This window comes from Dipodomys ordii, unplaced genomic scaffold, assembly GCF_000151885.1.
Source record: "Dipodomys ordii isolate 6190 unplaced genomic scaffold, Dord_2.0 Scaffold123, whole genome shotgun sequence".
In the NCBI taxonomy this organism is placed as follows: Eukaryota; Metazoa; Chordata; class Mammalia; order Rodentia; family Heteromyidae; genus Dipodomys; species Dipodomys ordii.
Window position 1 is genome coordinate 1,002,848 of NW_012267339.1, and position 24,801 is coordinate 1,027,648.

The 24,801-nt window shown below is 37.8% G+C and overlaps 1 protein-coding gene across 2 annotated transcripts; it reads right to left on the bottom strand.

Annotated features, from left to right (window-relative positions):
• Positions 1 to 13,785: 13,785 nt before the first annotated feature.
• Positions 13,786 to 24,592, bottom strand: Dmp1 (dentin matrix acidic phosphoprotein 1). 2 transcript variants are annotated; one of them, XM_013029827.1, is made up of 7 exons: positions 24,524 to 24,565; positions 22,985 to 23,082; positions 19,531 to 19,605; positions 19,001 to 19,045; positions 17,417 to 17,449; positions 17,219 to 17,266; positions 13,786 to 16,034 (listed from the first exon to the last, which is right to left on the bottom strand). In XM_013029827.1, exons 2-7 carry the CDS (start codon positions 23,003 to 23,005, stop codon positions 14,739 to 14,741), a joined length of 1,518 nt encoding a protein of 505 aa, XP_012885281.1. In that variant the 5' UTR covers positions 23,006 to 23,082; positions 24,524 to 24,565; the 3' UTR covers positions 13,786 to 14,738. The 2 variants fall into 2 exon arrangements, with proteins under 2 accessions (XP_012885281.1, XP_012885282.1); XM_013029828.1 differs by lacking the exon at positions 22,985 to 23,082 and having other exon boundaries at positions 24,524 to 24,592.
• Positions 24,593 to 24,801: the final 209 nt, after the last annotated feature.

Consider the following 24,801-nt stretch of genomic DNA (forward strand, 5'->3'; position numbering starts at 1 on the left):
AATGGAAAATAAAATTGAAGGGCTTTACAGTACTTGGTTTGAAGGCTCATTGCCATTAAAAGATACTTTAGATATAGAAAAAGGAGAAAATAGTTACAAAATAACAAATGCACAACTTATATATACATATATATTATATAAAATCTAATGTATCTTTTATATGTATGTTTATATATCTATGTACATACATGTAAGTAAAAGAGGGAAGTATTACAATTCAATAATACAAACAATTCATGAAATAGACAAAGAACTGGAAGAGTTGGCAGAAGGTGTCCAATAAACACAGTGCCCAAAACTGTGATCACTGATAAACATAAATTAAAACCACAGTGAGATACCACTACAAACCCACTGAACATCAGCAGCAACTGCTGGAGAGCCAAATGGACAACTGTTAAATTTCATATATTTTTAGACAGGGTTAAAATTAGTTTGAAAATAAGCTGACTCTTACAGAGTGCTGAAAGCTGTGGAAATCCCTTTAAGTGGTTTATTTGTTTCAGATAAAACACCCCAGAGAAGACCCCATGGAACTGCCATCAACCAGCCCAAACCACCCTGCTACTGTTCTAGCTGACCTGAGATAAACCTTTCTCATTGTAGTTCCATTATGATGCACAGTTATAATTATGCCCCAAGCCACTTCTATCTATTATTTTTAATAATGGAAGAAGCATGATCTTGACCTACATTTACGTAGGAAGGTGCTACGGCTACACCTCTCTCCAGGTTAAATATGGAGAACTGCCTTGCTTCCTTGTTTAGAAATGCACGGCTCTGCAGATCATCGCCAGAGCCCTCCTTGTTTTCTGCAAGTAGTACATCTCTCTCACTGTTTACATGCTTGAATATATTGTTTTTGCACTCACTGAGGGACTGAATCCATTGTGTTCAGTTACAGTGTAGTGATCAGTGTTTAACCCCTCATTCTAACAGCAATTAGGTTGGACTATCAGAATAAGCTCCTTTTCCTTTTACATCTGCTTTTCTTAATGTGTAATGAAGCCAGTTACCTCACTAAGTTATTAGGATGATAAAAACTGTTTTAAAACATAAAAAATCCAAAACATTAAACAGTTATTTACATAGCTCCTATGTGTTATTTCATTTGTTAGCAAAGCATAGAAGAGGATCATTTGAGAATCTTAACCTGGGAACAACAACAAAAAAAAATCAAGCTGTGGAATTCTCTCTAGCTTCTTTTTCATTCTTTTCTTTTCTTTTTTTTTTGGTACTGGGAACTTAGCAGCTCATGCTTGTTAGGTAAACTCTCTGCCACTTGAACCGTATATCTCTTATCCTGGAATCTTCATTATGATTGTTTTTAAACCACAGTGATCCAATAACTGAAGAACAAGTTTCTGTGGTGCATTTCAGAGGGTAATGGTAAATTTTCGCCAGCTAACCAGAGCTGCCCAATGTTAAACTCAACTATCACAGGGTAGCAGGACCCCTGCACAGGTGTTGAAAACATCAGGGTAATCTTGCTGTTTAGTATGACTTAAAAGAAATTTGGAGGAACATAGCAATTCTTTACAAATTTTATGAGAGCATGAGTTTTTGTTTCAGGAGGTAAATGTCAAACTCTGGAATAAACGTTAATTGAGGAGAACTTGGTTTCTTGATATTCTAAGTAAACAATTCCCTGCCTCCTGTACTTTGCACACTGTTGGTAAAACCTATACTCATCTTCTTATATGTAGGAGTCTATTTTCCCTTAAGAATCAGGCACACTCAATGAAATAATCATACGTTTATTTAATTTAGGTCTGCTTTGTTATAGATTTGAAATAACATAAAAACACGCAAATGAGGGGCTGGGAAGGTGGCTCAGTGGTAGAGCGCTTACCTTGCATGCCTGAGGCCCTGGGTTCGATTCCTTAGCACCACATAAGCAAAAAGAAAAAAGCCAGAAGTGGCGCTGTGGCTCAAGTGTTAGAGCACTAGCCTTGAGCTGAAGAGCTAAGGGACAGCGCCCAGGCCCAGAGTTCAGGCCCCACGACCAGACCCAAAATAAATAAATAAATAAATAAAAATAAAAACACACAAATGAGAAGAAAATAGATAAGAACACCTCTGAGAAAAGGGGAAAACTAGGTAGGAAAATAAAATAGAGCCAAGAGAACAGTTTAGTACATAAAATTCCAGGTAAACCTTATGATGGGCGAAAAGGGACAGAAACATTATCAGGCTGACCATTTAGAGTCTGTGGGTTTAAAAAAAAACAAAAACAGTATTTTTAGAGACACAGCATTTCCTTCCAAGAAGAAGAGTTTCATGATCAATGGAAGGGTGATTATAAGATTATGTCTTTCACAAAATTCCCTGCAATAGTTCAATAGTGAATACTATGTCCTGTAACAATTCCTTTTAACTTCCCTAAATATACTCAGCAAAAAAGGGTTATATTGATGCAAAAGATACAGTCAGCATTCATGGGATATATATGGTCTTATTTGATAGCATTAGAATACCCAGAAAAAATTAAATGTGAGAGCAAGGAGAAGAAAATACACTGTTGGATTCTTTTAGTGGTACTGTTGTTTGAACTCAGGAACTCCCATATGCTAGGTAGGTACCTACTACTTGAGCCATGCCCTTAGACATCTTTCTTTCATTTTTTAAAGATTTCATTTATTTCCCAAGCTAGCCTGGACTATAATCCTCCTTTTTTTGTCTCCTGCATAGCTAGGATGACAGGTTTATGTCACCAGGTCCTATGACACTTTTGCCACTGCTAAACTTGAACCATGATCTGCTGAATTTCAGCCTCCAAAGTAATTGGAATTGCAGGTGCAAGCCATCCCACTCAATCCGTAGCACTTGGCTGTTAGAAAGATCCCTTGGGTAGCAGCATTCAATGTGGTATACAAGAAGAGAAAGTCACCAGTGTGTGGTTGGAATGGCAGCATAAGAGTGGTCTGATACATCTTTAGAATGTAAAACTGATGTGACTATGTCAACTGGATTTGAAATAACAAGGACAATATGTAATTGAGGAAGGTCTCGAGATTTCCAGCTTAGGAATGATGATGACTTGCTCATAAAAATAAGAAAAAATGAGGGAGAGCAAGCCTGCACCTGTGAATTCAGGTAAGCAGATTGAGTGTGGAATGCCTGTGGAATGTTGACAGGATCTAGAGGACACCCTGGAAATAGGTTTATGGGTGGATAAGATCATGAAAGAAGAATGTGTAAAACCAAAGACAGATGGTGACCTTCCTGACTAAGAAGAAAAGAAACTTGTAACACAAACCAGTAAGGACTGGCCAAGCAGGAAGAGAATGTGTAGCCAGGAAAGCAGGAAAAGGGAATACAGATATGGAGCTTTAAATGCTAAGCAGTGAGACTGAAATGAAACAATTGGCCTTGACATTTATGTTTTTGATAGTCATGTTTAATAAAGTGAATTCAAGATGCATTTTTGTTTCAGTTTTTAAAATAAACTTTTATTTTCCCTAGGTAGTTATACAAAGGAGTTGCCATTCAACAGAGCAGTTTATGAATACAGGGTCTCTTGATCAATGTCACCCCTTTTAACATTCTCATCCACCCCTTCCCTCACTTCTCTTAATTTTTAGGTTATGAATTGAATTTTTTGCCTCTTAACAAAGCAATTTATGTATACAACGCATCTTGATCTGTGTCATCCCTTTAACATCCTCCGCCCCCCTCCCCTTCTTTTTTTTTTCTCAGTTGTCTGGCATATGCAATGCAGTCTTGCCTGAATTCTACTCATTTCCATTCTTCTACCCCTCTTTCTACCCCACCCCCACTCAAGTACCAGTTTTCTAGTTCTCAGTCTTTTGGGCCTGACTTCCTCTTTCTAAAGAATTATACTATTTGCACTCTCCACAGTTCTACCATACTTCAGTTAATTCATTTATAACTGCTAGGGTGCCACCTAGTGAGCTTAGTTCTAGATTTATAGGTGCTTTCTAGTCCTCTAGTGCAACCTGTGCTTCTCTGTATCTGGCTTACTTCACTTTACACCCTCTCCAAGTCTTTCCCTTTCTTTATGAATGTTTCAATGTCATTCTTTCTGATGGCTCAGTAGAATGACTTAAAGAGACACTTCTCAGAAGAAGAAGTAAGAATGGCCAGTGGAGCTATGAAAAAATCTTCAACATCTCTGCCCATAAGGGAAATGCAAATCAACAAAACATTGCAATTCCACCTCAGCCCAGTTAGAATGGCCATTATCAAGAAAATTAACAATGAACAAATGGATATGGCCAAATGGGAACTCTATTACACTGTTGGAGGGAATATAAACTTGTTCAACCACTCTGGAAAGTATAGAGGTCCCTCAAAAAATGAAATATAGAACTACCGTATAAGCAATTCCACTCCTGGACATTTATCCAATAGAGCACAAGCAAGGATACACTAAAACCACCACTGGAACCATGTTCATTGCAGCTTTATTTACCATAGCTAAGATATGGAACCAGCCCAGATGCCCCTCAGTAGATGAATGGATCAAGAAAATGTGGTATACTTAATGGAATTTTGTGCTTCCATCAGAAAGAATGACACTGAACCATTCAAAATGCAGTTAATGACCACTTACCATCTCTGAGACACTGACAGGAAATGTGGAAGAAGTGAAGACTAAAACTGAGTCCTGGAACTTCCGAACACCGAGACCCAGTGGCTCAGGTCTGTAATCCTAGCTATTGAGGAAGCTAATATCTGAGCATTGAGGTTTGAAGCCCAGGCAGAAAAGTCCATGAGACTCTTAATCACCAATTAATAACCAGAAAACAGGAAGTGGAGCTGTGGCTCAAAGTGGTAGAGCACTACCCTTGAGCAAATAAAGCTCAGGGACAGTGCCCAGGCTCTCAATTCAGTCCCCCTGAGTAATGAGAGAGAGAGAGGGAGAGACAGAGACAGAGACAGAGAGACAGAGAGAGAGACAGAGAGAGAGAAATCAGATGAGAAAGGATCTTAAAATTTGACAATAGCAGTTCACTTGAAGGGGCCAAAGCAATGCACCCAGCAAGCTGAATGTAATAGAGAAATTTGAGATAATAAGAAATTTGTTGAAAGAATAAAGAACCAGAGATGAGTGCGTAGAGACAGGAAGGCAGGATAAGGAACTCTGCTAACAGATAAGAGATGAATATGGGTCAGATTGCAGTGGGCTGAAAATAAATGAAAGTTTAAAAAATCAAGCCAAAGGAAAATAAATGGTCTTTTGGAAACTTTCTTGTAAAAGATAGAATGAGATAAGCAATGGATTATCTGGACAGAAAACACTGGCAATATATATTTTTGCTAGTCCTGGGGCTTGAACTCGGGGCCTGAGTGCTGTTCCTCTGAGCTTTTGTGTCAAGGCTAGCATTCTACCACTTGAGCCCACTTCCACTTCTAGCTTTTTTTTTTAATGGTTGATTAGAGATCAGAGTCTCATGGACTTTGCTGCCCTGTCTGAGTTCCAACTTCAACCCTCAGATCGCATCCTCTTGAGTAGCTAGGATTATAGGTGAGCCATTGACCCCTAGTTCCTATTTTAATATTTAATATTTTAATCCTATAATAATAATAAAGATGAGATGTGGTCTCTGGGGAGGTTGCAAAGCACAGAGCCCAGAGCACAGGTAGATGCTCAGCCTAAACAGAAAGCCTGGCAATTCTAAATAAGTGAGGGGAGTAGACAGAAAGCTGGGAGGAGGTAGGGATGTTGTAGGTGACAGAGAGAATAACAGGAGAGTTCTTATTCATTTCTTTCTTCTTTGTTGTGTAGAAGAAAAAATGATCTCCTATGAGTTGAGAGATTTAGACTTAGAATAGCTGTTGTGTGCTCTCTGCTCCCTGAACCCATCTTACTTTTCTTTACCTGATCACACATGCATATGTGCACAGCATTGTTTAGTTTTTATTGTGAGAATACCGTACAGAAGAGTTAAACTTACATGGGCAAGATAACGAGTTCATTTCTTATCAAGCATTGTTTATAATATGGTTGTTGCTTTCCTTCTGATGTGGGGAGGGCTCGAGAATTTCATCTCCTGCTATCAGGAAGCAGAAGAAAGGTGAGCGTGTCTTTTCATCTTCAATATTTATTATGGTACCTGAGGGGAATATTGGAGGGGCATGTTCTTAACTCCTTTGCCACTTCACTAACAGGCAGGTAAATTAGGATAAGTAGATAGATGCTCTTAATTTTTAGATTAAGGAACTAAAGGGTTTGCAATAACCAGAGGAAAACAATGTAAGCTTATGTGGGACAGTGACATGTGAGAAAAAGTTGTTGTTCAAAATAATGCTAACTGTAATAAACGGTTTAAAAGTTACTAGTGATGTATAAAGGAAGGTCTCCCTCTAGTGTGAGAACTGCCCACAGATTATTCTGTGTGTGACCCGCAAGCAACACTGCCACCTGCTGGGTATTAGAGACATTAACGAATTGGACTATTCCAAATGTTTGCTTTAGCTTTGAAGCTGTATCAAAAAAGATCCTTGGGGTTACATTGTCCATAAAGAAATGTACTCATTACTTGACTTATAATGCCTCTGTATATCTCCGTTATAGTAATAATAAAAATAAAAAAGAACCCTATCCCTTTAAAAGGCGATGTAAACAAATCCCAATTGTGCTTAATAATTTTATTTTTAGGTCATAATTATGTTATTAAGTTGTTAATTAAAACTATAACTAACAGATTTAAACTCTAGGAGGGCTATGATTTATGAATTACTGTCCTATTTGATTATGTTTTATTCTCAGTTGGTGCCATCATATTACCAGCGTAAATCAAGAAGTATAGCCTGGTTAAATGTATTTTGCAATAGAGCAGGAGTTAAAAGCTATATGTGATATCATAATTCTTTTTTCAAGTTGGTGAAAGAAGGTATTCTGTAGCTACATTCAAATACATCTTTCCAAAGGAAAATATTTTTCACTATTATTCTTGGTGGCAGTGCTCTTTTTTTGAAAGTTAATTTAGAACAGATAACCCAATATTGCATTTAGCAAAGGATATTTATATAAAAGTCATTCCTCCATCACTAAGACCTATAGAAAAAAAGAGAAAAGGTATACAATTAATTTAGGTAATATATTATAACTTGAAATCATAATACAGTACACAAAAAGTATGTAAATAGAATGAGAATATTTAAATCACCTTCACCAGAACTCTTTAAAAATACACTTTCTTTTTTTTTTAGTCACTTTTTTTAAATTGTGAAAATACCATATAGAGGGGTTACAATTACATGGGCAAGATAATGAGTACATTTCTTATCAAGCATTGTTGCCTCCTCCTTTGTTTCCCCTTCCCATGCCTTCCCATCTTCCCCCCTCCCCCCTCCCCCCCTCCCCACGGGCCAAAATTGTAAAGTATGTTTTTCGACATAACAACTTGTACATCTCATTGTTGCAATGGGTTCACCTGTATCCCTATTTAAACGATTTGTTAAAAATACACTTTCTTACTTATTAAGGCCAAGAGGTCAAACTGTATAATTACAGATGAAACACTTCATATTAAATTATGATGGGGTAAACTTCTGGAGTATAGTATTTGCATTTTCTTTATGATGCCTGTGTCTGTCAGCTCTCTAGCTATGACAAAAACATGTGATAGAGGTTAAAAGGGAAGAATGATTTACTTTGTCCCATGATGTCAGAAGGTTCAGTATGTGTTCGCTTGAGCAGAACATCAGCATGGCTGAAGCTTATGACAAAGGCTTCCCCTGCTGGAGGACAAGAAGTAGAGAGAGGAGAGGGGACTGGGGACCAGATATAACCTTCAAAGGCATGCCCCATGACCTACTCTGCCCAGCAAGGCCCTGTCTCCTACAGGTTTTATCACATCTTTCAAAACAGGATCACCAGCTGAGGACTAAGCCTCAATATTTGAGCCCATGGAAGACATTTTATATCCAAACCATAATATTTTCCTTATTATTTGAAAAATTATAAAGATATAATCTATTCTTAAAAAGAAAAAAAATCTCTTTGTGTGTGTGTGTGTGTGTATGTGTGTGCGCGCGCACGCACGCGTGCGCGCATGCACATGCTGGTACTGGGGCTTGAAAGCAGGGGTTAAGCATGCCCCTTAGCTTTTCTTCTTGAAACTGGTGCTCTGCCACATGAGTCATGGCTTTTTGATGGATTATGGAAATAAGAGTCTTAGGGACTTTCCTGCCTCAGCTAGATTTCAACTGCTACTCTCAGATCTCAGCATCTTGAGTAGGTAATATTATAGGCCTGAGCCACCTGTGCTTGGATAGAAATATGTTGACGTCACCTCATTAGAAACATACATAACCTCTAGAAAACAGTGGACAATTCTTTGCTTTGCACTGAAATTAACCCATCCTGAATCCAGTTTTAACAAACACAAGGCAGTCTCCCCCTCTTGACCTTCCCTTTCTGTCTGTCTCCTACACCTGATGTCTTCTTCTTACTCTTCATTATTTTTTTCATTTTTCATCCTTTCAGATCATTTGGCTCAATCAAGTTTCTTCTTGATTCTTCTTGAGAATGGAGCAGACGAGAATGGAGAGAGAAAGTCACACTTCCCAAGTCCTACATAGGTCAGACAGAGGACAACGGCCCTGTGAAGTCCTTCCACAGTGTGAATGTCTAATGGACAAGCAAAACTTCCCCTTACTGGTATTGCTGCCATTTTAAAGTATAGCAATTGTCATATCAGACCTAAGCAAAATCATTTTTTTCTCTAGCTTTGTAATCTGTGTTAAGGGGATGGAGTGCAGATAGGAAAAAGCCCACCCCTACAAAAGAGATGAGAACACTCTGAAGTTGCATTTAGGGCAAGAGGTAGGGAAGACTGCAGCAGTACTGGTGAGGTGTTGCTCTCTCTCCCTCTACACTTTCCTCCTTCTTTCCTCCTGGGAACTTCTAGCCAGTCTCTAGACCTATAATTTGTAAAGGATGATGTGTTTTATGCAAAAGAATAATAGCATTCGCTTTCATATTCGTAACAGAATAAGACTTCTGAGCAAACTCTAAATTTAAATTCAGTTGCTTGTCAAAAAGTAAATAAATAAATAAATTCATTTGTTTAAAGTAACTGTTATGATCTGTGTCAAAAGGAAAAAAGCCAGGCTTTCTGACTATAAGCCTTTCAATATGTAGCTATTTTCCAGCCATAATTTCTTCCACCTGTTGTGTTGTGATACAAGACAGAGGGGAAATATGTATAGGCTTAGATTAGACTTATTTTTATGATGAAGCAGACACTGATAGAAAGCCAGAGAGAGTAATATTCAGAAATATTCCATTATAACTAACCTCAGGCTAGGCTGTTCACCAAAAAGCAAAATGTTCTTCTTTCTAATCACTAGTTATGTCTTAACTAGTCACTATCTGGGAGCTGATGAGAGTTACATGTTCCACTTACCTAAATGTTAACTTGCTGGCATCGAAGCCAAAAATGTTTTGTTGTTATTGTTGGTCGTGGGGCTTGAACTCAGGCCCAGGGTGCTGTCCCTGAGCTTTATGCTCAAGGCTGGTGCGCTACCACTTGAGCCACAGTTCCACTTCTGGTTTTCTGGTGGTTAATTGGAGACAAGACTCTCATGAACTTTTCCTGCTCATGGCTGGCTTTGCACTGTAAACTTCACATCTCAGCCTCTTGAGTAGCCAGTCATAGCTAGGTGGCATGAGCCACCAACACCCAGCAAGTATGGTTTTGTTTTTAATCTCCAAATTTAGACCTACATCTGTGACCTAATAATGGTCAAAATGTTCCAGAATTATTATGGCAGAAATTCTCAATGCTGATTACACTTTAGAATTACCTGGGACTTTAAAAAAGTGCCAATGCTCAATCTCAGTCTAATTATATTGGAATTCCTGGAATGAAGCCAAGATAAGGGCAAGTTCTGAGAGTTCCTTAGGTGAGCTCTAGCAAGAGCTGAAAATCATCACTATTGGACAAATTTTAATGGAATATAAGCAAGATTGTCTATCTCCTTTGGCTTGTGTTCAGTCATAACAGTAAGTCATAATAAAAAAAAACTGTACATAAACAGCCAATTTCTCAATTTGAAATTCTGACCAACAGTTTTAGCCTTTAGTATAGTAATTTACCAAATAGTATCTAGCAGATTCCTTAAATGGTGTAATTTCCATTTATTCCTTCAACATAATTTATATGTAAGAGCATTATTTATATGTAAGAGCATTCTCTTAATCAGTATACTTGAAAGGCTAAATAGTACGTTGATTTTAACTGAATTTTTGTGTATTTTTTCTGTCATATTGGTAATTTCACCTAAATAATGCTAAAGCCAATTTAATATGTATAAAGATATTGGGGGACCACATTTTCTTCATTTCTGAGGGAAGGTTACTCAATTTTTGTTTAAAAACTTAGAGTATTTTACAATTAAAAGAATATTCACACTGGGCACTGGTAGCTCATGCCTGTAATTATAGATGCTCAAGAGGCTGAGTTCTAAGAATGTAGTTTGAAGCCAGCCTGGGTAAGAAAGTCTAAAAAGTTGAAAGTGGAGTTGTGGCTCAAGTGGTAAAATGCTAGCCAAGCAAAAATCTTGGGACAGCTCTCAGGCCCTAAGATCAAGCCCCAGTACTGGACCCCAAAAGTAGTCACATGTTTTCGACTATACATATATATTCATATAGTAGTATGTAGAGTAAACTGCTGTAATAAAAAGATCCCAAAATACAGCATATTAAAACCAAAGTTGTTGTCTCTCTTGTGGTACAATCAAGAAGGTATCTCTTGGTAAGAGGAGGTTATTTCAGTATTTACAACTACTATCCAATGGGAAGAGAGGAACAGAAAGAGGTGGAGCAATGGCTTCTGCTCACATTGCATTGGTCAGGTTTTAGGCAGGTACATACACCTAGCTGCAGGGAAGGATGGCAAATCCAGTTTCTACCTGAGCAAAGAAGAGGAGAGCAGAAATGGGGAACAATGATCAGTCTACAGTATCTACATCCAATTCAGAGTCCATATTTGGACTATAAAGAAATTGGATTTAAAAAGTTTTTATTTTAAGAATATTTTTATTAAGACTATTATAAATTATGGGGCTGGAAAGGTGGCTCAGTGGTAGAGTGCTTGCCTTGCATGCCTGAGGCCCTGGGTTCAATTCCCCAGCACCACATAAGCAAAAAGAAAAGAAAAGCTTGAAGTGGTGCTATGGCTCAAGTGGTAGAGCGTTAGCCTTGAGCTGAAGAGCCAGAGTTCAGGCCCCACGACCAGACCCCCCCCCCCGCCAAAAAAAAGATTGTTATAAATTAAAAACTGGTTATCCATTATGATTTTGCTTTTCACTTGGACCTATCTACTACAGACTTCAATGAGGATTCATGAAGAAACATCTTCAAAGCTGAAGACCAATTCCAGCCAGCTTTCCTTTGAATAACATTTCTCTCCCACTTCCACTAGCAAGAAGCATCAGTTTCTACACTCATATGCAGAATGAGCTAGAGAAACTTGAAAGAAAACCTACCTACCTCTGTCTTAGAGGATTTCTCTCATGAGCAGGACTGCAACTCTTCTTATGCTTCCTTTTAAAAGTCCTGTGAGTTAGCCTGGGAGGTGTTCCAGGACCTTGGAACACTGGCTAGCTCCATACATGAGTCAAAATCTGGGTCCCTTAGTTTTTCTTTTTTAACAGTCCCGGGGCTTGAACTAGGGCCAGGGTACTGGTCCTGAGCTTCTTTTTCTCAAGGCTAGTGCTCTACCCTTTGAGCCACAGTGTCACTTCCAGCCTTTTATGAGTAGTTTATTGGAGATAAGAGTCTCATGGACTTTTCTGCCAGGGTTGGCTTCGAATCATGATCCTTAAGATCTTAGCCTTCTGAGTAGCTAGGATTAGAGGCGTGAGCCACCAGCACCTGGCTACAATGAGCTTTCGTATATTTCAAGGAGCAAAAGTTTACTCAGGTTGCTTTAAACTGAGTGACAGAGAATACACTGAGAGAACATTACTGGAATCCCAGTAGCAATAACAGGTTAATGGGCCAAGCATGTAACAAGATTGTGGTTTTTATCCCTCGTCATTAGGAGATCAATTTCAGTTTATGCATCACATTAATTAAGAATGGAATTCTATTTTTGTCTCTCGTATTCTTTTCTATTTCTAACCACTTTCTGACTTCTGTCTTCCTAAATATTCAAATTTCTGGAAAAGGAAAGATGGATTTGAACTCAAGCCATTATTGTTTACATTCTGGCAGAGCCTTTGAAACTCCCTTTTTAGAGGCCGGCAGACTACAGAGCAACTTCCCCAGGTTCAGGGCACTCCCTGTCAAATTGCCTATAATGGTATGGGACATTTGAGTAGTAAGAATGGATTACTTAGGTCTCAGGCACCCATGAAGTTCCAGCATTAGCTAGTTCTCCTTGGAAGAAGTTATAGGTTAATAGAACCTGGTAAATAACACAAAAGCAATAGAACCTAAACATTTGTGGGACTATCTCTCTTTCATCTATCTATCACCTACCTCTCTATCTCTATATCTATCTATATTTACATATACACACATACACATATATATCTTCTTGTATCCTCTTAAAAATAGAGAACCCTACACCAGCTTCCAGTTGCTCACATCTGCAGTCCTAATTACTTAGGAAACTGAGATCTGAGGAGCTCAGTTCAAAGACAGTCTGATAAGAAAGTCTGTAAACTCTTATCTCCAAGTAGCTACCAAAAAAGCTAGAAGTTAAGTTGTGACTCAAGTGATAGAATGTTAGTCTTGAACAGAGATACTCAGGGACAGCACCCAGGCCCAAGTTCAAGCCCCAGGGCCAGCACCAAAATTTTAAAAAAAGAGAACCCTAGATTTAATTAAAATTACAGAATACTGTGTGTATATAAAGATATATATATATATATATATATGGGTTTATTTCTCTATATAATCATATAAATTCATTTACATATGTGTAAAATCTCTCCAGGTCAATACAACTTTGACCTTGTCAGAGGTCAGCAGTGTAAAAACTGAGATGAGTGGAGAAGTCATCTTGATACTTGTAATATGTTCTGTAGAGGAATTCAGATGTTCTCCAGGATGAGCATTGACAAAAATACATTTCTCAGCGAGTAGAACTGAGGTGAAGTCATTGTCTTCAAAGGAATGTATTTCATTGTGATTTCCGGAATATGTACAAATTAGAGTCTGCAACACCAGTAAGAACTAATGTTTAACTCAAACACCAGAACATTTGGTACGGCCTCAGCAATAGTTAACTTTTCTTCCCTCTCATCTAGAAGTGTATCTAGTGAAATATTGTAAATAATCTACAATTTTATTAAAATGTTGCCTTACATGCATATTTTGAAAAACAAAGTCTTATCATTCATAGTCTAATGTAAAAGATCATTCTTTTTAAAGATGGCAATCAAATAGCAACAATGGCAGTAGCCATTGACTACCATTTGACTTTATGTAAGCACATCATATTTTTAATAAGTCTACATAAAATCTGACACAAAGGAAAGAAAAAATGCTATCTGAATTGCAAAGAAAATTTTTATGAAGTAATTTAAGAGAACCTTTTTATGTTAATAAAGGAACACTAATAAACTCTTTGGTACTGTTTTAAAGACTTATTCACCATACATAAATCCTGCCAATGCCACCACTGTTAAATAAAAAAAAAAAAGAGGGGTAAGGGAAGAGGGAAAGTAGGAGAAAAATGAGGGAAGGGGTAACAAGTTTGACAAGAAATGTCCTTACTACCTTACTTATGTAACTGTAACTCCTGTGTACATCACCCTGACAATAAAAAAGAAAAAAAAGAGCACACTTTTTTTCTAGGTATTACTGTCTTTATTATAAAACAAATACTTTCTTTTGAGGTAACTCTTCGAATTAGTTGAATCATATATACAGAACTTTTCTGTGGGTAACAAATATGAAAACTAGAGGGAACAATTTCTCCAACATTGTACATAAAACGGATTTTGGAAAAGTTATCACTAAAAACCCTCTCTGTAAAGAGGGAGCTGTCTCCCCTTAAGCTTGAATAAATCATTGCCAGGTGATCTGACAGGGAAGGTCCACACAAAGCACTGGAGAAGAAAGAGGTTGTATATCAAAAAACACCCCATTGTGCCATTGTTGAAAGTACTTTTACAAAATTAACATCAAAGAATATGATTGATTATTGTTTATCTGAAGAATAAATAGGATTCTGTCATCTTCATTGGTGAAATCCTTCTCAGCTCTCCAACTCCAATGGCTTTTTCCACTGTGCTGCCCATTAATTCCCCAGGACAAAATGGATTGCCGCTTTTGGTGCTCTCTTATATTTTATTCATCCTGCTATGGCATTTACTATGTGGCTCACTACAATGCTTCTTACTCTCACCTGTATCCCTCTTCCATTTTTTAGCTTTGCCTATCTCTCTGTCTCTAAGCTCCTCAGGAGCAAGAAACAGGTCTAGAGCTTCGTTAATTCCCCCCCCCTCTCCCCAGCATCTAGCACAGTGCCTGGTGACTAATAGAATATTAATAACTATTCAGTGGGTAATGAATGAGTTAGGAACTCTTTCAGCTCAGAAGCTTCCATTCTTGACTGTGTCCTCGTGTCCTTCCATACTATGTAAATTCTCATGAGACAGTGACTCCCTATGAAACAAGTAACGTCCAGCTATTCCTTTCAGAAAGAAATGGCCACTGGTTATCCTTTGGATCAAAATATCAATAAATTATAGTTGTCCCTATTCTCAAGCCCTCTTTCTGTGTGAGCCATATCTGAGGAAAGCAGATGCTAGTAACCATCTTGGCAGTCATTGTCATCTTGGTCCCCAATGGGTTTGTTGTGATACGTATCCACAGTGAGTTTTCTGCTGTCCGCCTCCATGTTTTTGGGCTGGCCATCTTCCTCGCTGCTCGATGTGCTCTCCCTGGAGCTGCTCTCTTGCGATCTGCTGCTGTCCTGAGAGTCACTGTCAGCCTCTTCCTCGGACTGGCTCTCGGGGCTCTGGCTCTCTGCTGATGCACTCTGAGACTGCAAGCCTTCCTGGCTGGAACTGTTGTCATCCTCGCTGGACTCTGGGCTCTCCTCTGATGATGTGGACTCACTGTCTGCTTGCTCCTCTCTGGATTCGCTCTCTGAGCTGGAGAAGGTATGGAAGCTCTCCTCTTCGCTGGAGTTGCTGTCTCTCTGTTCTGTCTGGCTGGTATAGTCTGGATTGTCTCCCCTAGACTCATTCACCACCTCCTCCTGGGATTCACTGCTGCTTTCCTGAGATGGCAGGTCATCTTCTTGGCTGGACTCACTGCTGGAATCTTGGACATCTTGACTGTCTTCTTGAGACTGAGTCTGAGGGCTGTCTTCCTGAGAGTCATTCTGACTGTCCTCCCGGGATTGGCTGAGGCCAGCTGCCTTGGAGTCAGCGTCCCCCACCGAGTCACTCTGGACTTCCTCCCTAGAGCGGCTCTCAGCCAGCTCATGTCTACCATCTTCCTCAGAAATTCGAGATTTACTGAAAAACTTCCTGCTGGGATACTCTACTGATAGGATGTGGCCTGAGTCCCGAGGGCTCAACTGCTCGCTGACCTCTTTGGACCCCTTGGACCTGACGCCAGCGCTGCTAATCCTGGAGTGGCCTCTCTCACTCTTCATGCTGTCTGGATCATCACTCTGCATTCCTTCATCATCAAACTCAGAGCCATCACCATGGCTACTCTCCCCTTCACTGACGCCTCCAACATGGGTCTCCTCACTCTCACTGTCCTGGGTGGAGTCTCCTCCTTCAAGCCTGCTGTTCAGCTCCTCACTGGTGGTGTCTTGGGTGCTGTCTTCGCGGGACTGTGTGGTGTCAGCAGAATCCTCATCGCTGTCAAGCCTGGAGATTCCTCCTTCTTGTCCCTCTTCAGGCCCTGGGCCAGGGTCCTTGTCACCAAAGGTGTCATCTCCACTGTCATCTTCATCATCTTCCTTATCATGGCCTCCTGTTCCTGCACTTTTAGCGAGGCCACCAGCTGGTCTATAAATATATTGGCCATCAGCAGAATCCAGGTGCTCCACTGTTTCTGCACTGTCACTGGGGTCATCGTTTACCTGGAGTTTAGGTAAACAGACATAGTCAGTCCTCTGGGAACTGATCTAGAGAAAGCTATGTCATGTTGATCTCAGATCCCATGTCCATCCTCTAACCCAGGATCAATGTTACTGCTCACTAACATGTCTACTGGAGCCTAACAGGAATGAGGAAAAGTTGTAATGCAAGTTTTTCTATCTGTGGGCTATCTAGATGCTCACTTCACTCCATACTGCAACAGCATTTCTCTAATTTTACTTTTTAATTTGTAGAATGTTCTTCTGATAAACCATTAGTAAATAGGGATGAACAGGTTAATAATTCATCTTCAAACCCATGCTATTGTATAAAGTGCAATGTCCAGCAAAGCATCCTTGGAATCTCTCGAGCCCCTCAGGATAGAATTTGATCAAAATGATGGTTGAGCTAGGGATATAGCTCAGTGATAGAGAGCTTTGCCTGGCACATGTGAGATCAAGGGTTTGAGCCCTAGCACAAAAAATAGATCAATGGATGGATGGCAGAGATAGATAGTAGATGAGAGATAATAGATAGATGATAAACAGAAATACAGACTGACATAGACTGATAGGTAGGTAGACAGACAGACAGACAGATAGATAGATGATAATCAAAGTAATAACATCTGATCTTAGAAAATGAATTAAGCACATTTCTTAGTAAGAGGATATTAGCTAAATCTGATCTTTTTTCACTCCTCAACCATGCATAAGCCTAGTTAGAAGAAACAGCAGCAGCTGTTTTCATAAAGCTTCCTCAAAGCTCCTCTCCTGTTCCCAAAAGGATCCTTGGCATGGGGCTTTTCTCCAGGTTCAGAGAGCATTTTGTTAATCAGAGTATTTGTCTCTGCCTGATATGCATTGCTCCAGTTGTAAAAGCAATTTTAACATTGTTGTGCGAGCTAATACTTGTCTGACATAGTCAATGACTATGTTCACATGTGGGAATGTTTCTCTTCAGCTACGAGAGACATTTGGGGCCACTATGTCTCCAATGATAAAAATGGAAGGAACACCATGTTCACATCTGAATTGTCCTTGCTCATTTTCCTTTATTTTATAGGACTATTTAGCCAACATAACCCATAGTTAGTAAATATTATATTTAGAACTGTTGCCAGGTAATTTAATCTATCATCATTTCCTAAGCAGCCAGTAAAAGCTAAGAAAGCCTGTTTAATTACCTGTTCCTCTGAGCTAACTTTACTTTCTTCTGATGACTCACTGCTTCCCTGAAAGAGAGGAAATAACATTTTCTTTCAGTAATTCCCCAGGAAAGATAAAACTATGGTACACATCGGTTGCTTAAGTTTCCTTTCAAATAGTAAAAGGTAATGAGGAATGTATTAAAATCATGAGACAAAGATAAATGAGACAGTTACCGGGGATGGTGTTGCTAATTGAGCCAACTGATCCTGCAATAAAGGAAAGAAACAAGTCACTTTTTCATAGGAAAATTGTATCAATTGGCAAAGTGGGTCATTAAAATATTTAGAATCATTTAAAATCAAATTCCAGTGGTAGACAAAATCAAATGAAGAATGTTATTGACCAACACTGGTGGCTCATACTTGTAATCTTAGCACCTCTGGAGGCTGAGATCTGAGGATCACAGTTCAAAGCCACCCTGGCAGGAAAAGTCTGTGAGACTCATCTCCAATTAACTACCAGAAAACTGGAAGTGGAGCTTTAGCTCAAAGTAGTAGAGTACTAGCCTTGAGCAAGAGAGCTCAAGGATAGTGTCCAGGTCCTGAATTCAAGCCCCAAAAACAAAACAAACCAAAAAGCAAGCCAAAAACAAATAAAAAAAAGAATGCCTTTCTTTTTCCTTCTTTCTCTCTTTTTCTCTTCTTTCTTGTTTTGAAGTTGTCTTGGGGTACTGTCCCTTAACCTTTTCAAGGCCAACATTCTACCATTTGAGCCATATCTCTACTTCCAGCTTTTTGGTGATTAATTGGAGATAAGAGTCTCAGGGACTTTCTACCTGCTCTGGCTTCAAACTTCAATTTTCAGATCTCAGCCTCCCGAGTAGCTAGAATTACAAATGTAAACTGCCACCTAGCTAAACCTTTCTTGAACCACTGAAGAGCACTGAGATTTAAGAAAATTCTAAATCTGAAATTTAACTGTGGTAGCCATAGTTTGGACTTGTTTCACTCTTCTGAATCACGTAAGAATGTAACCAGTCTGGGACAACCCAGAGAAAGGAGCTATAATCACTTGTCTTTGGTCTATGATACTGCAGGCAGACACAAATGTCTGCTCTAGTCAGTCATCATTTGGAATTAACAGGTGGCACCAAGATACTGCTATTTTTCTCATACTAAGGCTAGACTTGAGAACAAGACATGTGTGAGTCTGAGGTTAATTGAGAGAGAGATTCAGTGGGCTGCTTTAAAACTAACTGGCCCCATAGATTTTTCTGAAAAACATTCTAAATACAACACCAATGTATATTCTAGGCAGAGGTAGTGCAAAACCCCTTTAGGTCTCTGATTTTATTTGACCACCAGAAGCATTAAGACCAAGATGGATTAAGTAAAGCCATCAGGAAACAAAGTAGAGAATACAATGCTCTTAGTACAACATTTTAACCCCAAATCTACTACCAGTCTTCAGAGCAGCTCCCTTCCTATGAGAGATACTTCACACTAAGATATAGATTCTGCAGCTAGTAACAGAAAATCCAACTCGGGTTTGCACACTTATTAACCATATAACCAAGCCAGATTTAGTTACTTCTCTTAGCTATAAGAATAAAGCTAAAATTCTTCCTCCCCAAATCATATTACTGAGTTTGAATTAAGCAATATTTTTTTATGAACTTCAAGGTTATTCTTGCTACCTACTATGTCATTGTTAATGTCATGAATCATTAGCAGTTTCAAGATTTTCCACTGAATCAATTAGGTAATACTAACCAAGAGTAGAATTAAAATATTTCAAGAAGTCCTATTTCTACTCACCAGTGCTCCAGTTTCTCCAGATTCAGCATTTTGGTGCCTGGTCACCTAAAAATTTAATTAGAAATAGTCAAGCTATAGAGAATTTGGATAATATTTTCAAGAAAACAGGTTTCTTAGAAACTGTTATTATCATCTTACTGAAACATACTTTGATCTCGTGGGTTCATAGTTGATAGAAATTGTGATGTTTAGATATAAAAAAATTGAATGGGGACTGGGAAGGTGGCTCAGTGGTATAATGCTTGCCTTGTATGCATGAAGTACTGGGTTCAAGTCCTCAGTACCATATAAGCAGAAAAGTGGTGCTGTGGCTCAAGTGGTAGAGCACCTGACCTGAAGAGCTGTGGGACAGGGCCCTGGCCCAGAGTTCAAGCCCCATGACCAACAAAAAAATTAAATGGGTATTTATACACATACATGTGCATATACATATATAGGTATGTATGTATATGCAAATACATGCATATACACATATGCACATGTATGTATATGTATGCACACACACATTAAATCCTCCCCCTAATACTTACTGGGAGAGCACAGGATAAAGTCCACAGGAGCATAAATAGGATGCTGGTCTTCATAGTTGGTTGTGATGCCTCTACCTGTAATGAAGGACACAGGAGTCTTTTGTAACTCCATGCTAAATAAATCAAGACACTTGAACTTTTTAAAGTTTCAATTTAAAAAATAGAACCCATAAAAACATCCATCCACTGATGCATGGATAGATTGAAAAAAGTGTTCTTTATCTGTATAATGGAATATTATTCTCCTATAAAACAAGCAAATCAACAATGCGTGCCATCAAGTAGAAGAACCTTGAGCATCGTATGCTGAGTGAATGAAGCCAGACATGAAAAAGCACAATTGCATGATTCCATTTATATGATGTGTCCTAGAGTAGGCAAATCCATAGACACAGAAGGTAGACTAATAGTCTCCCAGAGCTGGGAAGATGAAGGGTTGAGGGGTGTTGGCTAAGAAGTACAGAATGTCTTTTACAAGTGATGGAAATGTTCTAAATATGATTATAGTGAATGTTGCTAAGCCCTAGGAAGATGTGTATGATCACTAAGCTGGTCACTGCAACTAGGAGAAATGTGTGGGAGGGCAGTTACATCTCAATAAAGCTGTTTGTGAAAATAAATAAAAACCTAACTTCTAAAACAAAAATTAGAACTTTTCAATGAGGAGTCTATGAATACTTCTTCAAGTCCACATAAATATGGTAAATGAGGTAAAAGTAAAAAAAAATAGTATATGGAGAAGTTTCTGTTTGTTCTTTTTTAAATAATAATTCCACAACTTGTGTGTAATAGAATAATCTAGCCAATTTATTTTCCCTAAAATACTACATTTATTGACATGGATAAGATACTTGTACACACATAAATACATTCAAACACACACACATGCACATATACACACAAGCTTCTAAGTGACAATTATAATGGTATAAAATGTCTAGACAAAACAGATATTTTTGCTCTTCTTGATCTGCAAAAGAAAAACACTGATAGGCTTCCTATGATAGCTCCAGAAAGCTCTTAATATTTACTATGATACATTTAGTCATTCAGATGACTATGCTAAGTTCCCTCGGGTGTCATTCACAGTTCTGAAGGATGTGGAGGAGATTACAGGTTTGGGATATTTGTAAACCATGCCAAGAGAAAAATATCAATTCCAAATCTTTTTTTTTCTGTAAAGTGGCTTTATTTCACAATTCAAAAACGTGATTTTTGAAAACATTTTTGTCCCATATTTAAAAATAGGCACCACTAGATATTAATGTAAAAAGTTATCAAAATAATTTAAAGAAAACAATTTTCCCTGCACTGCTAATCACTGGTAATTTCTCTAAAGTACTTACCCTGTGGTCTTGTACATATATTTTTTTAATCCTGAGAGTTTATTTCAGAATTCACGTTTGTGTCTTTTTTATATGTTAAATACGTATTCTACTAATGATAAGAGATTTAAGCCAAAGATTTTCAATCTTGGTTGTATGTTATTAGTGACTGGGAAAATTTTCTTTTCACATATCAATGTGCAAATCCCATTTTGGATAATAAGTCAGTTCACTAGACTTAATTGTATGTGTGATTTTTTAAAAATACTTCAAGTGATTTTTAAAAATTATTATCTTTAAGTAGTTTTACAAAGGAGTTGCCCTTTAACAAAGCAATATATCTTGAATGCAATATGTCTTGATCAACGTCATCCTTTTCAATATTCTCACTCTCATTCTCATCCCTTCCCTCACTCTTGACCTACAAAGAAGGAATGTCTTGCCTGTATCTTAATATACTCAATTATATCTGAAACCTGATTTAAGAAGTCATCTCATCTACTAGTTTTTTTCAATTTATTCATGAAAATAATAAAAATACTAAAATATGGAGACTAAAAATGTTTTGTATTTCTACTTCTTACAGCCCAAACGGTCAAACAAAGCACATTACCCCTCTTCTTAATTTATATTTATTCTTAATCTGTTATTTTTATTTATTTATTTATTTTTATTTTTATTTTTTTATTGTGAAAATACCATACAGGGGGGTTACAAGTACATGGGCAAGATAGTGAGTACATTTCTTATCAAGCATTGTAGTCTCCTCCTTTGTTTCCCCTTCCCATCCCTTCCCCTCTCCATCCCACACTTCCACACCCCTCTTCCACCCCCTCCCCCCCCCCACAGTAGCTAGCTCCAACTCAGGCCCTGGTTATTTTCTTTATGCCATTTCAACATGGTGATTTTGAGGCCTGTTTGAGTAAAGATAGAGACCTTGTTTCAAAAAATGTAAGCAAGCATCAGTTTGCATGATTTGATATTATTTTAGTTTCTTTTAAAAATCCTTTGATTACTATCAACTAAGACTGGGCATTCGTGGCTTCTACCTATAATCCTAGCTATGTAAGAGGCTAAAATCAGAGGATCATGGTTTAAAGCCAGACTGGGCAGAAGAGTCCCTGAGACTCATCCCCAACTAATCAGAAAAAAAGAAAGAAGAGAAGTGCATCACAGTGGTACAGTGCCAGCTTTAAGCAAAAGAGCTAAGGGACAGTGCCCAGGTGCTTAATACAACTTGAAAATCTGCATTATCACCTAAACCTAATCTGGCTCTACAGATATTTCTTTCTTTTAGTACCTACTCTCAAAACATTAACTTCTTAGAACTATTTCTTCAAAAGTAAAGCTTTGCCAAATATGATATCTTCAAAATAGCTACCTGTCAATAGTTTCAGTTCAAAGGTGAATCTAAGGTTAGGTAAATTACAAAATTTTCCTAGTGAAATTTGAAGAGAATAATAGTCTCAAGATGCTCTAAACACTAACAATTATTCCAGCCTTGGTAAAAAGTCAATAACTACTGATTGCTTTTGTATTTCATATAGCTTCACTAGCTCTAATAATTGGAAGATGAAAAATGTTCATGCATATGATTCTAAACTTTGTGGGGATTTCAACAAAAAAGTACATACTTTCAGTGTTCAGGTTTTCTCATGGAGAAATCTCAGGTGGAGATGTACTAACTTGTGCAGGCTTCTGGAAATAATGTTTAGCTCCCTAACCTAAAACAGTAATTTCCTAAATAGTAACCTGGCAGACTACAATATGAGATACTCTAGAGTTACAACAAAGGGTTTGTTCTTTTCAAAGAATATCGTCACAGTCCACACTTAAATATTAAGGTAAGCCAGATTTTAAAATTATTTTGTTTTCAATTAACATTTTTATAATTGTAGTTTTGTGAAGTGTATTTTCAGATGAGAGCACCATATTTGTATAAACTTTTAGCTACTATCCTAAAGGTAAAAATAGCTATTCAGTCACTTCAGTATGAATAGTAAATTAACCAAATAGCTACAAGCTTGAAGATTAAGAATCCCGAACAGCACCAAGTTCCAATTAATATCATTTGTACATCCTACATTCATGTGAATTTTGCAACCATGTAACCAAAGAATATCTTCAACCTTCAATTTAGTTCCACACATTCAGAAGTCAGTATATCAGAGATCTTCAAACTTTCTCAATCGTTTTCCTCAAGTTGAAAAGACTTAAATAGTTGGATCTAGAAAAATGAATTGTAGTCTTCTAATTATACCAAAACTTGTGTTCTCAAGAAACTTTCATTTGCTCAAAATTCACTTGTAAAACACAGACTTCTTTTTTATATAAACCGAAATCAAAGAAATAGGCCAAATGAAGAAAACCTAATCTGAAAAATCCATAGTCTCTGTCTTGCCCTTAAAAACAATTTATGTTACTTTTTTAAATCTTAGAATATTAATAAATACTATATCTACTTATTGGCAGTTAATAAATATTGGTTGAAAGCAGCCAATGTACTATTCTAGGTGTTGAATATGTAGTAATGTATAACAATCATAAAGTGTTAATGACAATCATAATAATAAACAAGTCTCACTAATGTGAAACTAGCCTCCATCTGTTAGTATTTGTTTCATTATTACTCTGAAAATAAAGTGGAATTTGACCAAGTTGTAAACTGTACCAGAATTCAGAGAACTAAACTATTTGGGTTATTTACCCATCCAGAAAATTCTAATCTTTCCTGTAGTTTTAACTATTTTGAGATTTGTAACAATCAATCCAATGTTTTATGCCTTCAGCCACAGTGAAATAACTCTGAGATGCCCCAAATATAGATTAAGTCCTCTTAATCTAATGGTCACATTGGTCTATGTTACCATTTTGGAGCCAGTCAATGGACAAATGCCCTTTATAAAATTGTGTGTTGATTCACATGTTTTTAACCAAGTTTAAAGTAGAATAGTCAATGTGAGCTTCAGATAAACAGAAATCTTGGTCAACAAGAAGTCATTCCTCCTGAAGAGGACAGCTTATTGCCACACTCATGGGATCTTCTAGATGTCACAAGAATGCATGGCCTGACCACAGGCCATGTGGCACTGTGAGGGATAGCTCTTCCTGGGACGAGTGAAGAATATGATAAATGTAATAAGGATAGGGTTTCACACACATCTAAGTCTCCCAGACTGCAAATTGTTTTAAAAGACAACTACATCTAACTTATTGAATTTACTGTATCCAAAGGATTATACTAACATGAATATCTAGTTAACCAATACAGATATGTTAGAACTATTCTCTTGATTTGTTTCAGTGAACTTGGTATTTTCTTTGAATGATTTTTATAATTAAAGTGAATATTACTAGATATTCTATGAAGTTCTAACACCCTGGTTTAGTTTCTTTCACCATACCTACAAAACTACTTTGCAAAGATCTAATTAAAGCATTACTGAGAAAAACACCTGGATCTATTGGCTGAACATGTCATTGTAATACCATTTCTTACTGTGGCATTAGCACAAGGAACAAAAAAGAGAATCAACTCTCTCTCTCCACAAAATTTAGCTATCCTCTTCTTTCTGTGCACAGCATATCTCTCAACATCTGCACATATTTAATATTTTCACACAGCATACAAATTCATTTTAACAAATTAAATAATGAGAGTATCTTACCCTCCTGAGTTCACAAGGTTTTCTCTCCCCAAATCTCCAAAATCAGACTGAAGTTCTCACAGAGGAAATGAAGCCACTCTTGTGTTGCTATTCTGACACTTCCCTGATGGTGCAGGAATTTAAACTCTACTAAAACTTTTCAGAGCCAATCAGCATCAAGCTGGGGGTGACTGACATCACAGGTGTCATGGGGACCCCAGACACCCACACTTCCTCCAGCTGGCAGAGATAGGTTTTCCCTAAAAAGCTCTTGTGGTTCCCAAATGACTAGACTAGTT

Bases quoted from the DNA above. Each gene is read 5' to 3' on its own strand.
- Dmp1 (XM_013029827.1), bottom strand. From the start codon at position 23,005: ATGTGTGGAACTAAATTGAAG. The intron at 17,267-17,416 runs GTAACTGTCTCA...CCTCTCTTTCAG, and splicing joins AATTAGCAACACCATCCCCG to GGAAGCAGTGAGTCATCAGA. The intron at 16,035-17,218 runs GTAATTAAACAG...CCTAAACTCCAG, and splicing joins AAGTTAGCTCAGAGGAACAG to GTAAACGATGACCCCAGTGA.